General features: G+C 38.8%; 1 protein-coding gene across 1 annotated transcript in view; it reads right to left on the reverse strand.

Moving 5' to 3' along the window:
- Nucleotides 1-14,885, reverse strand: part of slc6a7 (solute carrier family 6 member 7) — a 29,718-nt gene that overhangs the window by 5,281 nt on the left and 9,552 nt on the right. The window contains exons 3-13 of the mRNA XM_057821920.1: nucleotides 12,810-12,941; nucleotides 11,112-11,304; nucleotides 8,969-9,107; nucleotides 8,750-8,884; nucleotides 7,173-7,276; nucleotides 6,971-7,095; nucleotides 2,757-2,869; nucleotides 2,539-2,676; nucleotides 2,362-2,461; nucleotides 2,173-2,291; nucleotides 1,907-2,080 (exon numbers count right to left, since the gene is read on the reverse strand). Coding sequence (XP_057677903.1) covers nucleotides 1,907-2,080; nucleotides 2,173-2,291; nucleotides 2,362-2,461; nucleotides 2,539-2,676; nucleotides 2,757-2,869; nucleotides 6,971-7,095; nucleotides 7,173-7,276; nucleotides 8,750-8,884; nucleotides 8,969-9,107; nucleotides 11,112-11,304; nucleotides 12,810-12,941 — 1,472 coding nt within the window. The remainder of the gene's footprint in view (nucleotides 1-1,906; nucleotides 2,081-2,172; nucleotides 2,292-2,361; nucleotides 2,462-2,538; nucleotides 2,677-2,756; nucleotides 2,870-6,970; nucleotides 7,096-7,172; nucleotides 7,277-8,749; nucleotides 8,885-8,968; nucleotides 9,108-11,111; nucleotides 11,305-12,809; nucleotides 12,942-14,885) is intronic.

Below are 14,885 nucleotides of genomic sequence, written 5' to 3' on the forward strand. Positions count from 1 at the left end.
CCCACGTCTGCACCACCAACTCTCGTAATCAGTTCTCCCGGACAGTCCAGAATGAATGGCGGGACGTCCTGTCCCAACACAAGGAACACCGGCGAATCCCCGATATCCAACTGCTAACACGACCGATAAGACTTCAAGAGCCCCTTTGTTGCTGAGGTGGCAAAATCCACAAGCCTCGTTGCCCTGACAACAGTAACTCCCGAATCCTCCTGTCCAATCTACAAACAGACAATAATCCTAAACAACGCTCAAGCACACCCTTCTTCCGCCCGCAGCCTGCCCCACGAGAGCCTTCAAAAAGACGGAATGTTTAACTAATCGTTGTCATTTTTCTCGGGAACCTTTTGTTGACTTGTGATCTAGTAACCTTGGAACGAGTCTGCCTCCTCGCCTGAGTCCGTTTCGCCTTGCCGTTTGATCGCTGTCGACCTGAATAAATGATCAACTTGTGCTTCGAAGCCTTTTTCCAGCTTTCAAAATGGAGTCAGGACAAGGAGAGGAAGTGCAGAGTTTGGCCTTTTGGCCGGGTTTTCACCGGCCAGGGTTGTTGGAGCTGCGCCAACGCGAGTCCAGCGGTTCAGCTGGTGTGATTCCGGCAGTCTGGCTAAAAGGTCAGCTCTAGTAAATATCTCATAATACAGTCACGACAGCTGCGGCTTATCTATGAATAAATGCCGTTTTCATCATAGGCGGAGTTTGAATTTTGGGTCAGGGGGGCATAACATGTTGATGACAAATGCAGTGTCAGCAATAAAATGAATTTACAAGAATATTTAAAATAATAAGTTGACAATGAGCATTTTTTGTTTCCCATCATTCTTGTGGGGAATTCTAAATCAGGCTGCTAAGGCAATACTTTTCGCCAAGATTGTCATCCACTGAATTTGGTACGCCCGCCGGTGTCGTGCCAATGTAGTTACCCCAGTCAAAAATTGTATCCCCTGGGCGGAGCCATACGGAGGTAGATTTGTGTCTTTATTATTCAATCCAAAAAAAAGTTGCTTCAATACAAAAAAATAAATAAATAAAATAAAATAAAAGTTTCTTCAATCAAAATATATATTTTCAACCCCAAAAAAAGTCGCTTCAATCATAAAAAATTTGAAACTCAAACAACTCAAAAAAATAAGTGTGAAAGCTATTTTTCTTAGATTTTTTTTATTTTTTCAAGTCAAGTTTTTTTTTTTGATTGAAGTAACGTTGATATGTGTTTGGGCCACATCTTGGCCAGGACACTTTTCTCTTTATTAGTCAATCAAAATATAAGTTGCTTCAAAAAACACATATTTTCAAAAAGAAATTTCACTTCAAATAAAAAAAAAAGTAAAATTTCAATCATAGAAATAAGTTTTTGAATACGAAAAAATATTTGAGATTGAAATATTTGCATATGAACACTTACTTCATTTTTCATTGAAAAAGTTTTCTTTGATTGAAGCAATCCTTTTTGTGTTTGGGCCATATTACGATTAGGATATTTGTATCTAAATCATTCAATCCCCCAAAAAGTTGCTTCAATCAAAAAAAAATATATACAGTATATTTTCCATCAAAGAAAAAAAAAAATCAGTTTTAAAATATATATATATACAGTTGGGAGAACAAGTATTTGATACACTGCCAATGGGAAAACCCATTGACAGTGTATCAAATACTTGTTTTCCCCACTGTATATATAGGAAAGTCAATTACATGCAATGACACTTTTCGGCCACCAGGGGTGCCTGGCCCCCCGACCCCCCCCCTTAAAATCCGCTTATGGTTTTCATGTCACATTTGGTGCGTGGTGGCTTATAGTCAGGTGCGCCTTATAATGTAAAAATTATGGTAAGTACATGTTATCGTCCAAAAGACTAAGACGAAAATGAAAACGGCTGCCAAAAACAACACTGGTTACGATACTGACTTCTTTCAGCGTTCCGGTTTCCTTGCAGATGGCGACGACGGCCCAGATCCCGATCTGCATACAGCAGGTCATAGCCATGCACACCCCCAACGCTTTCCCCCAGGGAGGGTACACATAGGAGCCGTAGTTCAGAGAGGTGTTATACATTTCGATGAAGATGTAGGTCAGGATGAACTAAAACCGCGACCAAAAAGTTACAATAATTAGAACAGAGTATTCAAATTCAACAACAAGCATATAATAAATGCTTATGCGTGTTCACTCACCAAAAGAAGAAAAGGAGTAAAGAATACCCAGCATGCCCTGAAGTAAAGCAAAACTTTGCTGCACCAGGGAGGACAGTGACGGATCATGTCGATGATGTCCTTGCAAAACTGGTTGACCCCTGATAAAGGAAAATCATGCTCTTGAATAAAAGTTACACAGACGAACACGAGCGAAACAAGATGCGCTACCATAGAAGAAGGAGATGCCAATGCACATGAAGAGGGTGATGATGATGAGGCCAAAACTAGTGCTGAAGGAGTCGATTAGAGTGACCCAGTAAATGCCCCCCTATGAAAACAAGACAATGGTGAATGCAGACAAATGTTGCGTGGTTTTACATTGATAAAAATAAATATATAACCTACATCTGTGACTAACAGGAGACCCATCAAGTAGAAGCATAAACAGAGAGCAGCCAGAAACAAAGACTTGTGCTTGGCGTTCCCGCGCAGTTGCGGAAACTCATCCAACACGGCGGTGGTGATGCCCTCAATGTTGCCAAACTGATGACGAATGATATGAAAGTGTTAATGGCGAGGTATGAATGTGAATCAATAAATGTTATTGGATGCTGCAGTCTTACGAGTGTGTCAATCCCCAGCATGAAAAGCATAATGAAGAAGAGAACCGACCAGAAGGCCGAACCTGGCAGTAGAGCAAGGGCTTCTGGGTAAGCCACGAAAGCTAATCCCGGACCTGAGGCCAAGAAGAAAAAAAAAGTCCCTGAAATGTCATTTAAATATTGGCAACTATCAGGATGAAAACACATCATTTAAAAATTTTGGCACAATGTAAAACACATGGGCCGACTCTTTTGAAGTACAGTCCCTGACGTAAGTCTTGTCGTTTATCCATTTTGTAGAAACAATTGCTAATAACCTGACTTTTAATGATTCAATTGGTTTCAGAAATGGCTCATATGAAAGCTAAGACCCTCCCAAATAATGTTGAATGTACAAAAATATATTTGTTTCACTGAAAAAAGATTTATCATTTAATAAAGACATATAGGTCAAATTTTGGCAAGGCAAAAGTTTTGTCGCCTTCAGAAAGTAGTGTGAAAATTAAACAAAAAATGTACTTCAAATACAAAAATATGTTACATAACATAAGTGAATTAAGTAGTGGTGCTGTGAGATCCAAATTTAATATTTTGCATGACTTCCATGGGCTTCGGCAAGGATTCACACGATTTATTGATGAAGTCATCAGGAACATCAAAGAAAGCAGTCTTGCATGCCTCCCAGAGTTCATCAACATTCTTGGGTTTTGTCTTCCATGCTTCCTCTTTCATCCTGTTCATGTCTGGTCACAGTGACTGGGCTGGCCAGTCCTGAAGGATCTTGATCTTCTTTGCCTTGAGGAACTTTGAGGTAGAGATTGAAGTATGCGATGGAGCACCATCCTGCTGCAGAATTTGTCCCTTTTTTTGGTTAGGAATGTAAGAGGCAGCCAAGATTTGTTGATATTTCAGACTATTTATGTTGCCGACCACCCTGCAGATCTTTCGCACACCCCCATACTGGATGTAACCTCAGACCATGATTTTTCCACCACCAAACTTCACTGTTTTGTGGCAAAAGGTGGATTTTTCAGATGAATCTTCCATTGAATTCCACCACAGTCGCCGGAAATATTGCAGGAGACCAACTGGAGCCCGTATGGATCCGAGATTCACTCAGAAAACAGTGAAGTTTGGTGGTGGCATAATCATGGTCTGGGGTTACATCCAGTATGGGGGTGTGAGAGATCTGCAGGGTGGTAGGCAACATAAATAGTCTGAAATATCAACAAATCTTAGCTGCCTGTTACATTCCTAACCATAAAAAGGGACAAATTCTGCAGCAGGATGGTACTCCATCGCATACTTCAATCGCTACCTCAAAGTTCCTCAAGGCAAAGAAGATCAAGATCCTCCAGGACTGGCCAGCCCAGTCACTGTGACCAGACATGAACAGGATGAAAGAGGAAGCATGGAAGACAAAACCCAAGAATGTTGATGAACTCTGGGAGGCATGCAAGACTGCTTTCTTTGATGTTTCTGATGACTTCATCAATAAATCGTATGAATCCTTGCCGAACTGCAAGGATGCAGTCCTTCAAGCCCCTGGAATTCATACAAAATATTAAATTTGGATCTCACAGCAACACTACTTAATTCGCTTATGTTATGTAACATAGTTTTGTATTTGAAGTACATTTTTGTTCAATTTTTACACTACTTTCTGTAGGCGCCAAAACTTTTGCCTTGCCAAAATTTGACCTTTATGTCTTCATTAAAATATAAATCTTTTTTCAGTGAAACAAATATATTTTTGTACATTCACCATCATTTGGGAGGGTCTTAGCTTTCATATGAGCCATTTCTGAAACCAATTGAATAATTAAAAGTCAGGTTATTAGCAACTGTTTCTACAAAATGGATAAGCGACAAGACTTTTGTCAGGGACTTTTTAATTCTACATATTGACTTTATTTTTGCCAGCGATGCCAACACTGGCTGTCTCAGTTTCACCAATGAGACGTCGCAACAATAACGTCATGACCCCATGATACCATTCAGATGTAACAATGTTTTTATCCACTAGAGGGCACTCACGCTGCGTTGTTCTGAAAATCAGAAATTTGAAGCAGTTACTAACAATGTTACTCATTATTTGAGTACTAATACTAACCAATACTTTTTTCTTTACTTGTACTTGAATACATTTTTGGCTGACTACTTTTACTTGAGTGATATTATTTAGAAGTAACGCTACTCTTACTTGAGTAAAATTTTTGCCTACTCTACCTACCTATGCTGGTGCCTAATGTACTCCAATACAGCAGGTATGATAAGTTTATTCTGAACACTGCAAAAACTCAAAATTCTATCAGGACTTTAGATTAGCACTTAAAAATTGCTTTACACAAATGTAAATTCAATTGAAACACATGGGGAAACATTTTTAGGTAAGAAATAAGAATTTGTTTTTATAAGATCTTAAGTTTTTTGAGTGAAAGCAGATTTTTTTATCTAGTCACATCTGAGATGCAATTGTCGGCTGTTTTCAACAATGTACATTTAAAATAAAGACATTCCTTGTCTAAAAATGATTAAATATTAGGTGAAATGTCTAGTTTTCTCATGTATATTTTAGGGCTGTCAAATTTATCACGTTAACGGGCTGTAATTTTTTTTTTTTTTTAATTAATCACGTTAAAATATTTGACGCAATTAACACACGCACGGAATGACCCGTTCATGCATTGCCTCAAACAGTTTTTAATGACGCTGCTTTAGCACATTGAGAGTGAAAAGGCAGAGAAATGCCAGTGGACACAGCTGTTCATTGCACCGCGCCTTTTATTGGCTTAAGCTTTGGCAGCCACTACTAACAGTCATGGTTGCCCAACTTCCCATCATGCATTTGGGCGGAGCAGGAGACGATCTTTTCCTTAACACGCCCAATTGAACACAACGCAGAATATACTGTACACCATTTGCAGCCATCACTGACAGTCATGGTTGCCCAACTTCCCATCATGCATTTGGGCGGCGCAGGAGACGTTCTTTTTCTTAATACGCCTAATTGAACATACCATTTGCAGTCACCACTGACAGTCATGGTTGCCCAACTTCCCATCATGCATTTGGGCGGAGCAGGAGACGATCTTTTCCTTAACACGCCCAATTGAACACAACGCAGAATATACTGTACACCATTTGCAGCCATCACTGACAGTCATGGTTGCCCAACTTCCCATCATGCATTTGGGCGGCGCAGGAGACGTTCTTTTTCTTAACACGCCTAATTGAACACAACGCAGAAGATACTGTATACCATTTGCAGTCACCACTGACAGTCATGGTTGCCCAACTTCCCATCATGCATTTGGGCGGAACAGTTAAGTCGCTACAGTATTATTTAGTGAAAGCACAACAAAAGTAATATTCCTATCTCTCAACAAAATAATGTTCACAAAAAGAAACGCGCTCAGTGGAAAGAGAACTAGCATTCCCAATCAAAATAGCTATGCAAAATACACATAAAACTTATTCAGACTTTGCCTTGGCTAGATCTCTAATTTAAAACTCGCCATTGACACCTTGTGGTGTATTTCAATCACTACCTTACGTAGTTAAAGACACTGTGGAAGAACGGCAGGGAGCCCGATGTGACGTCAGCGCTCGGCGACGTCAACAATGGCGAGCTATTAGTTCATTTTTTTGATGGAAAATTTTACAAATTTTATTAAAACGAAAACATTAAAAGGGGTTTTAATATAAAATTACTATACCTTGTACTCAAATTTATCTTTTAAGAACTACAAGTCTTTCTATCCGTGGATCCCTTTAACAGAAAGAATGTTAATAATGTTAATGCCATCTGGTGAATTTATTGTTATAATAAATAAATGCAGTACTTATGTTGAATGTTTATGTCCGTTTTGTGTCTTATCTTTCCATTCCAACAACAATTTACAGAAAAATATGGCATATTTTAGAGATGGTTTGAATTGTGATCAATTATTAATTAATTTTTAAGCTGTGTTTAACTCGATTAAAAATTTTAATCGTTTGACAGCCCTATTATATTTATAATTGCCGATTACTTAAAAAAAGTTTTATCCCATTAATCGATTGAATTTTCAGGATAATACTCGATTTCTAAAATATTTGATAGCTGCAGCGCTAGTTAGTACAGTGAACAGTATTTTACGCAACTCTGAGATGAGCTTTTCTGTTCTGCACGAAATATTCAAATGAACAAACTGTGAGCCACGAAGAAAACATCATTCCAATAGAATCCCTACCGGAAACTGCCACGTCTGCAACTGGCACCCCTCTCCTCCACGCCATGTGGCCCAGGACTGAAAATATAGCAAATCCTGCAAAAAAGCTGGAGAGGCAGTTTCCAGAGGTGATAATTATCGTGTCCCTGAAATCAAAAGAAACAAGATTTAAGGGCACCCGCCGTAAATAAATGTGTGCATGCTGCGCTTGTGAGTGACTCACCTGATGACATTGTTGTCAAACTTATTATAGGAGGCCATGGAAAGCACTCCTCCAACTCCGATGCCTAGTGAGTAGAAGATCTGTGAAGCTGCATCATTCCACACCTTTGAGCAGGAAAAATATATAGGAGTCGCTTTTAAATCCGATCATGGGCTCGAATCAGTACCTGGGTGATTCTCATGAAGTGAACCTAAACTACGTCTTTGAAGGGACATAGTCATGTAAGCCTGAAATAGTTCATTTGTAGTTAAAAGATGGTGCCCCACTCCATCATTTCTTACTAGGGGTGCAACGGTACACAAAAATCTCGGTTCGGTACGTACCTCGGTTTTGAGGTTACGGTTCGGTTCATTTTCAGTACAGTAAGAAAACAAAATGCAAAATATAAATGTGCTAGTTGTTGATTACACACTTTTGTGCTTTCAACAATAGGAACATTAGCCTATACAAAGCTAGAATTCTGCTCAAAAAATAGTGGGTATTTAAAGATAATCCAACAACAATTTGCCTTTCAGACCCCGCGTATTGGTCAGCTTTCTTTCTGAAAGAAAGAAGAAAAAAAGTCCTGTGCTAAAGAGAAAAGCAATCCCAATGACAAAGATTTTAACATGTATTTTACAAATGCAATGCCTCAATGAAACATTTTTTTTCTCATGAACGGTTTTAAAAAGCTTTATTGGTGGATTTTCTTAAGTTAAAGCGCCACACAGAAATTAATAAATTAATAAATTTAATTGTGTAAGCAGGATGTGTGTATTATTTTTATTATTTAATTACAGGTGTTTTAGCTCATTTCAATTTATTTTATTTAAATGGGCTATTATTTATTTTAGTATGTGTTTATATTTTACAAATGTGATGTGGTATTCATTTATATTGTATATTTTATGTTGTATAACTTTAGTTCCTATGTGAATATTAGTTCCTACTTGTTTTGTTGTGGTAGGAGGATTTTGTATTGAACACGGAGCCGTGGTGGTAATAGCAGAGAAGACAGCAGTAAATCAACAAAGACAAGTCAACTGTGGCCCGATCTACCACTCAAGAGATCTGATGGACTCAAAAAGTAGGTTACGATTGCATATTAGTTTGAAAATCGACCGGATCCACCGTATTTTTACACGAGTGACTTCCGGTCTGCCCGATCCTAGCTACCGGTAGTAGTATTGACGCAGGAGGGCCGCGTCTCGCGTCGAGTTGAGCCGCTTCTGCGACGCGTCTAACACGCGGCCGCACTGCAACTGGTGTGCATTGGCTGATTGACTTTAACTTTAGCTTGTCCGAGACTGGTTATTCCATACTTTTTGCTAGGGGTTGTAGTAGTGTCTTTGTTTTTTAAACTGATTTTAAAGTCGGAAATTACCATGTGCTGTGTGGTGTGGCAACTCATTGTGCGTGTGTGCGCAGCTCAGCAGTGAGCATATTTGAGTAGACTCACACAATGAAGCATTAATAATGACAAGCATTTGTTGATAGATTAATCAACAACTAAAATAATCTACAGCTGCCGTCCTACCTAATTTTAAACTAGCTTTGGTAAATGTCCTTCATTACCATCATGCACAGCTTTCACCCACCTGTGCGTTGGCAATTCGTCTCCAGTCTGGAGTGAGGTAGAATGCAATGCCCTGAAGAGAGCCTTCAAGCGTAGCACCTCTGATGATCAAAACTATGAGTACAAAGTACGGGAATGTTGCTGTGACATAAACCACCTAAAACCAAAATAAGGACAATGAGTGCAACTGCCACAATGACAGTACGGTGGCGTTTGTTGAGTCAAGTTGCAATTTAGCGACCTTGCCAGCACTGTGGATGCCTTTGATCATACACAGGAAGACGATAATCCAGGCGGCCAAAAGGCACAAAGCCAAAGGCCATCGGATGGGACCCGGGTCGTGCAGGCCCTCGCTGTTCACCACTCCCAGAACGCGCTCACTGACAAATAAACAGAAGAGGAAAGAAAGAAATAAGATCAAATGTCTGTGTGTAAGTACTTCATATAAAACAAGGCGAGGCATTGCCATACCATGTTTAATTGTTAGCTGTCAATGAAATATGCGTTCATTAGAGAGCAGTGAGCGAGTGTAATATGAACTCTCAAAGGCGACATAACGTGTCACGGTTTTAGCCACACGCCAAAGGAAAAAAATAAATGACGAAACATTCTTTACTGAGATTTGTTTATTTAAAGTGTAGGGGAAATCACAATCAAGACTACAGTGGAACGTTTCATTGTTCATCATTGACGGCAATAGACATCCGATCCATTTGGTAGCTCATGAGTTACAGTAAATTCTGCCTTTAGAGTGCACCTGACTAGAAGTCGCACCACCAAAATTTCATGAAATCTAAGTAAAAAATACACATACAGTACTGTTTACTGCAAACCTTGGAAAAAGCAGCTTATAGAACAGAATGTACGGTAAGTGTACCCAATTCTACCTTCTCATGAAAAAGAAATGAATCCTCCTGCCCCTCACTAAATTGCTAAAAAAGACCGATGAACAAATATTTACCTGTAACAAATGTTAAAAAGTGCATCTTAGATACCCTCTGAAACAAACAGCATGCCACACTATGCTATATACATACGGCGGAAAACACAGAGAAGACTGAAAAAGCAGTTTCTGCTCTTGCACTCCTCTTTAAAAGAAACTGCTGTATTTTAAGCCAAAACAACTGTCGTGTTTGATAGAACAATATGTCTATATGCTGCCCTAGCAGATTCATGGCGCATCAAGCCCCCGAACTATTTTTAATTTGTTCGTTTTACACTGGAAACCCCCGTTTACAGACGTCGCGCAACCGCTTTTGTTTCAACCAAGCCATAAAACGAAGGTAATTAATTATATTTGTTATTGAAAATGTCTGTCATTTTTAGCTTGGAATCATTAATTGAGGTCTAATATTTCATTAAAAAAAAAAACTTAAAAAAAAAAAAAAAAAAAAAAAAACGACTTTAAAACATTATTCACTCGCATATTTTAAATTTTTAAACAAATGACGTCACAATGAAAAAAATGGTGTCTGTAAAAAAGTCACGGATACCTACCTCATAACTATCGCTTAATTGTATTTATATGTTACCGTCACATTTTTGCTGATATGTTGGATGATAAATAATCGAATCAAACAAAGAAAAATTGAAAAATAAAACTTTAAAAGGGTTAATATATGAAAAAGAAAATCTTGACCACTTCTTGATGTCTGCGATTTCTGCATCGCGACCCTTGTTTTATTACCATGTTTCACCCAAAAAATCACCCAAAAATCCAGCGGTGGCCATTCACAGCTGTGTCATGACACTCAGTGATACATGCGACTAGTGCTGCCACGATTAATCGATTAATCGGTAGGTAGGTAGGTAGTCCCTGGGTTACGAACGATTTCCGTTCCTACGCTGGTGACGTAAATCGACTTTCCGCCTAATTCGGAATTCGGAAGTACCCCAAAATAACCATCCAAAAACTACAAAAGTATGGTATTTTTTGTTTAATGTTGGAGGATACACTGCCCAGCAATGGAAACTAGTGTTTACGTGACTCCCAAAAAAAACAAAAAACGACTGGAAACACAATGGCGGGATGAAACTATGGTGTCGTGAAGTCGAAATCATGTAAGTCGGCTACGTCGTCTACCTGTATTATAATAATATATGATAATACAGTTCATATAGGTGAAGTTGTGCTGAGAATTTTTTTCCCTCTACTTTAAAAAAAACAAACATTGTAAGCAGTTCCTCACAATGTTACTCACTCTTTTCAAGAAATACTTTTTTATTTGTACATGATGACTACTTTCACTTGAGTCATATTTTTTAGAAGTAACCCTACTCTTCCTTGAGTAAAATATTTGGCTACTCTACCCACCTCTGTATACAGTATGTACATCACACACGCACACAGTGTGGTATTGCTAACTTTGATAAAACAAACTTACTTCCAAAAGATCTCTGAAGGACTGCGGCTTTCCCCAGTCGAGCCATTACAGATGGCGGCATTGGCGACAGCGTCACATGACCAAGGCAGCGGGCTCTGGAACGAGCTCCCCAGGTAATAAAAGGTCCACGCGATAATAACATTGTAGTAAAGAGACACCAGCACGGCCACACAGAGCATTCCAATGCCGATGCCTGCAAAACAATAGCAAAAAATTTTATACAGGTAGTCCCTGGGTTATGAACAACTTTTGTCGTTTTTCATGTTCCTTATCCAATTATTCGATTATTCGAACTTACTAGTCCGTCGATTAATCGACTTCTAAAATATTGGATAGCTGCAGCCCTAGCCTAAACACACCCTTCTTTCTGCACACAACCCACCCTGCGAGAGCCTTCAAAAGACTGAATGTTTAACTAATCCTTGCCATTTTTCTCGGGAACCTTTCATCGACTTGTGATATGTTGACCTTGGATTCTCGCCTGGGTCCCTCTGTGCTGTATGATTGCTGTCGACTAAGAATAAATTGTCAACCTGTGCTTTGAAGCCTTTTTTTCAGCTTTCAAAATTGAGTCAGTTAAGACTAGGGTTGTTCCGATCATGTTTTTTTGCTCCCGATCCGATCCCGATGGTTTTGAGTATCTGCCGATCCCGATATTTCCCGATCCGATTGGTTTTTTTTTTGCTCCCGATTCAATTCCAATCATTCCCGATAATTTTTCCCGATCATATACATTTTGGCAATGCATTAAGAATAAAACTCTGACGAATATATACATTCAACATACAGTACATAAGTGCTGTATTTGTTTATTATGACAATAAATCCTAAAGATGGCATTTACATTATTAACATTCTTTCTGTGAAAGGGATCCACGGATAGAAAGACTTGTAATTCTTAAAGGATAAATGTGACTTTGTATATTGTGACTAAATATTGCCATCTAGTGTATTTGTTGAGCTTTCAGTAAATGATACTGTAGCCATTTAACTGTTCTGCCCAAATGCACGATGGGAAGTCCAACCATGACTGTGCATAGTGGCACCAATTTATATATCTTCTCTGCGTTGGGAAATAACATAGGGTGTTAAGAAAAAGATCAACCACTACCTTTCTTTCCCACATTGCTTCTCACGATACTTCTAATTGTTGAGAGAGGGATTTTAAGGCTTTAGCCAATTAAAAAATTGCTCCAAAGACTGCCAAAATTCACTCGACTCATTTTACGCTGTCTTTTACCTCTATATATAGATAAAATTATAGATTGAACGCAACAATGCGTGAGTGGGTCGTGCAGTGCATGCGGTAATTGCGTTAAATACTTTAACGTCATTAATTTTTTAAAAAATCTTTACCACCGTTAACGCGATAAATTTGATAGCCCTATTTTAAGCCAAAACTAAAGACTCTGGATGAGTGTAAGACATTTTGTCTGTAACGTTAAATACAATTAGAAAACGATTCAATTAAAAAAATATATATATATATTTAAAAAAGGCAAGTCTGATATTTTTTTGCCGATTCCGATACTTTGAAAATGACGTGATCGATGCCGATCGATCGGGACATCTTTAGTTAAGACTAAGGTGAATGCACGGGGTTTGGCTTTTTGGCCGGGACGTCCATGTCTCGCCGGCCCGGGTTGTCTTTCACCGCGCATTGATGTGACTGACTGCTACGGCAAAATCGGTCATCACCTTTGAGCAGAGGGCAGCATTTCCATACGGTGATGGGGCCGGCCGCTCCGTATTGGCCGAGACACAGCTCCATGAGGAAGAGTGGAACACCAGTAACAAAAAGCATGATGAAGTAGGGGATAAGAAATACACCTGGAAGAGAAAGAGAAAAAAAGAGGTCAGCAAACAGTAGAGAGGATGGCCCTACCTCAAAGTAAGTAACCTGTCAAGCACCGTTGTTTTTTGACTATAAGCCGCTACTTTTTTCCTTACATTTTGAATCTTGCGGTTTATAGTCCAGTGCATCTTATTTGTTGATTTATTTGGGTTAATATGTAACGCTTTATTTGACAGTGGCGTCATAACACTGTCATAAGACCGTTATAATTGTGACATGACACTATCATGGGCATTACTGAATGCTTATGACAGATGTCATTAAGTGTCATCTGGCAAATTATGTCACTAACTCCATTTATGTCCAGCTCGGATCTTTTACATCCATTCAAAAGTGAGATCATTTGCCAGATGACAGTGAATGACATCTGTTATAAGCATTCATTAATTCTCATGACAGTGTCATATCATAATTATGAATGTCTTATGACAGTCTTATCGCGCCACTGCCAAATAAAGTGTGACCTAACACCATAACTACCAATGAATGAAACAACTGGAACAGTAACTGAAGAAATAATTAGCACAGAACATGAATTTTGATTGTTATTTGTAGAGGTGTGCGAAATTTCCGATTCTGAGATTATTCGTGATTCGGCCGTGGAAGATTCGAGAACGATTCACGTAAATCCAAATTCCGATTATTGAATTATACCAGGTAAAGCAGAACTAAAACACAGTCAGCGCAGTCTTCGGGACGCAATGAGGAACGGACCGAGAGTAAATTTCATGATCAACTCATGCCGCTAGATAAAAAAAAAAAAAAAAACAATAATACCTGACTGCGGCCGACAGCTGCTTCAAACAACGCCCAGTTGCTAATTGCTACAAGCATACGGCCACATACAGCTATAGTAGATATCACATATATGTAGAACTAGATGCAAAATGACAGACGACTGCGCCGGTAGAACATGTAAAAAGAACTAGATGCAAAATTACAAACTTGCCGTTTAGTAGTTGCCGCGTTGTTAACAGCCGCCATCTTAAAGCAGTAGACTTCTCTAGAAGGCTCTGTTGTAGCGAACCTAATTAACTTTTTATCTAAAATACTCCTAAATCGGCAAAATCTTTAAATGATGAAACAGTTTTAAAACTTTGACATGTCGAAAGTAGACAGAAGGGAAATTATGGAACAACGGGAGAATTTTAACAACTTTAACGGTTGATTCACATCATGAAATGAATTGAATGTAGTTTATAGCTGCTGATACAGAATGGGACTTGAGTATTTTATTTACTGTTTTAAACTGTTAACATGATGCTGAAATATTAGTTTGGTTTAGCCTGAGAGGATTATTGAACAATTTTGAAACTAATGTACAAAACATTAAAAGTGCGAGGAGTGGGGGTGGTAACATCAATAATCGATTTATAATCAAATCGGAGCCTCTGAATCGTAATCGTAATCAAATTGTTAGGTGCCAAAAGATTCCCACCTCTAGTTATTTACCCTAATTTTCGGACTATAAGCCGCTACTTTTTCCCCCTCATTTTGAATGCTGCAGCTTATAGTCCAGTGCGGCTTATTTGATGATTTATTTGGGTTAATAGGTAACACTTTATTTGACTGCGGCATCATAAGAGTGTCATAAGAACGTCATAATTATGACATGACACTATCATGGGCTTTACTGAATGCTTATAGCCACGTTTACATGCTGACTTTTATTCATACCGATTCAAATCATTCCGAATGGAAATTTCACATCAGCTGTTTACATGTCACTTCATCTATTCCGATCCAACGTTTACATGTGACTGCCTTTATTCCGAAAGGACGTTTGACAACTGCCGTCTGACACGCGCAGATTAATCAAACCAAACCGTCACGTTGCAAAACATGGAGATCGATCGTCAGATCAGCTGCTGTTTTAACTTTTCGAGTGGAAACAAAACTTCAGAATGACACGCCGTTCA

The sequence above is a fragment of the Corythoichthys intestinalis genome, chromosome 18, assembly GCF_030265065.1.
Source record: "Corythoichthys intestinalis isolate RoL2023-P3 chromosome 18, ASM3026506v1, whole genome shotgun sequence".
Lineage (NCBI taxonomy): Eukaryota > Metazoa > Chordata > Actinopteri > Syngnathiformes > Syngnathidae > Corythoichthys > Corythoichthys intestinalis.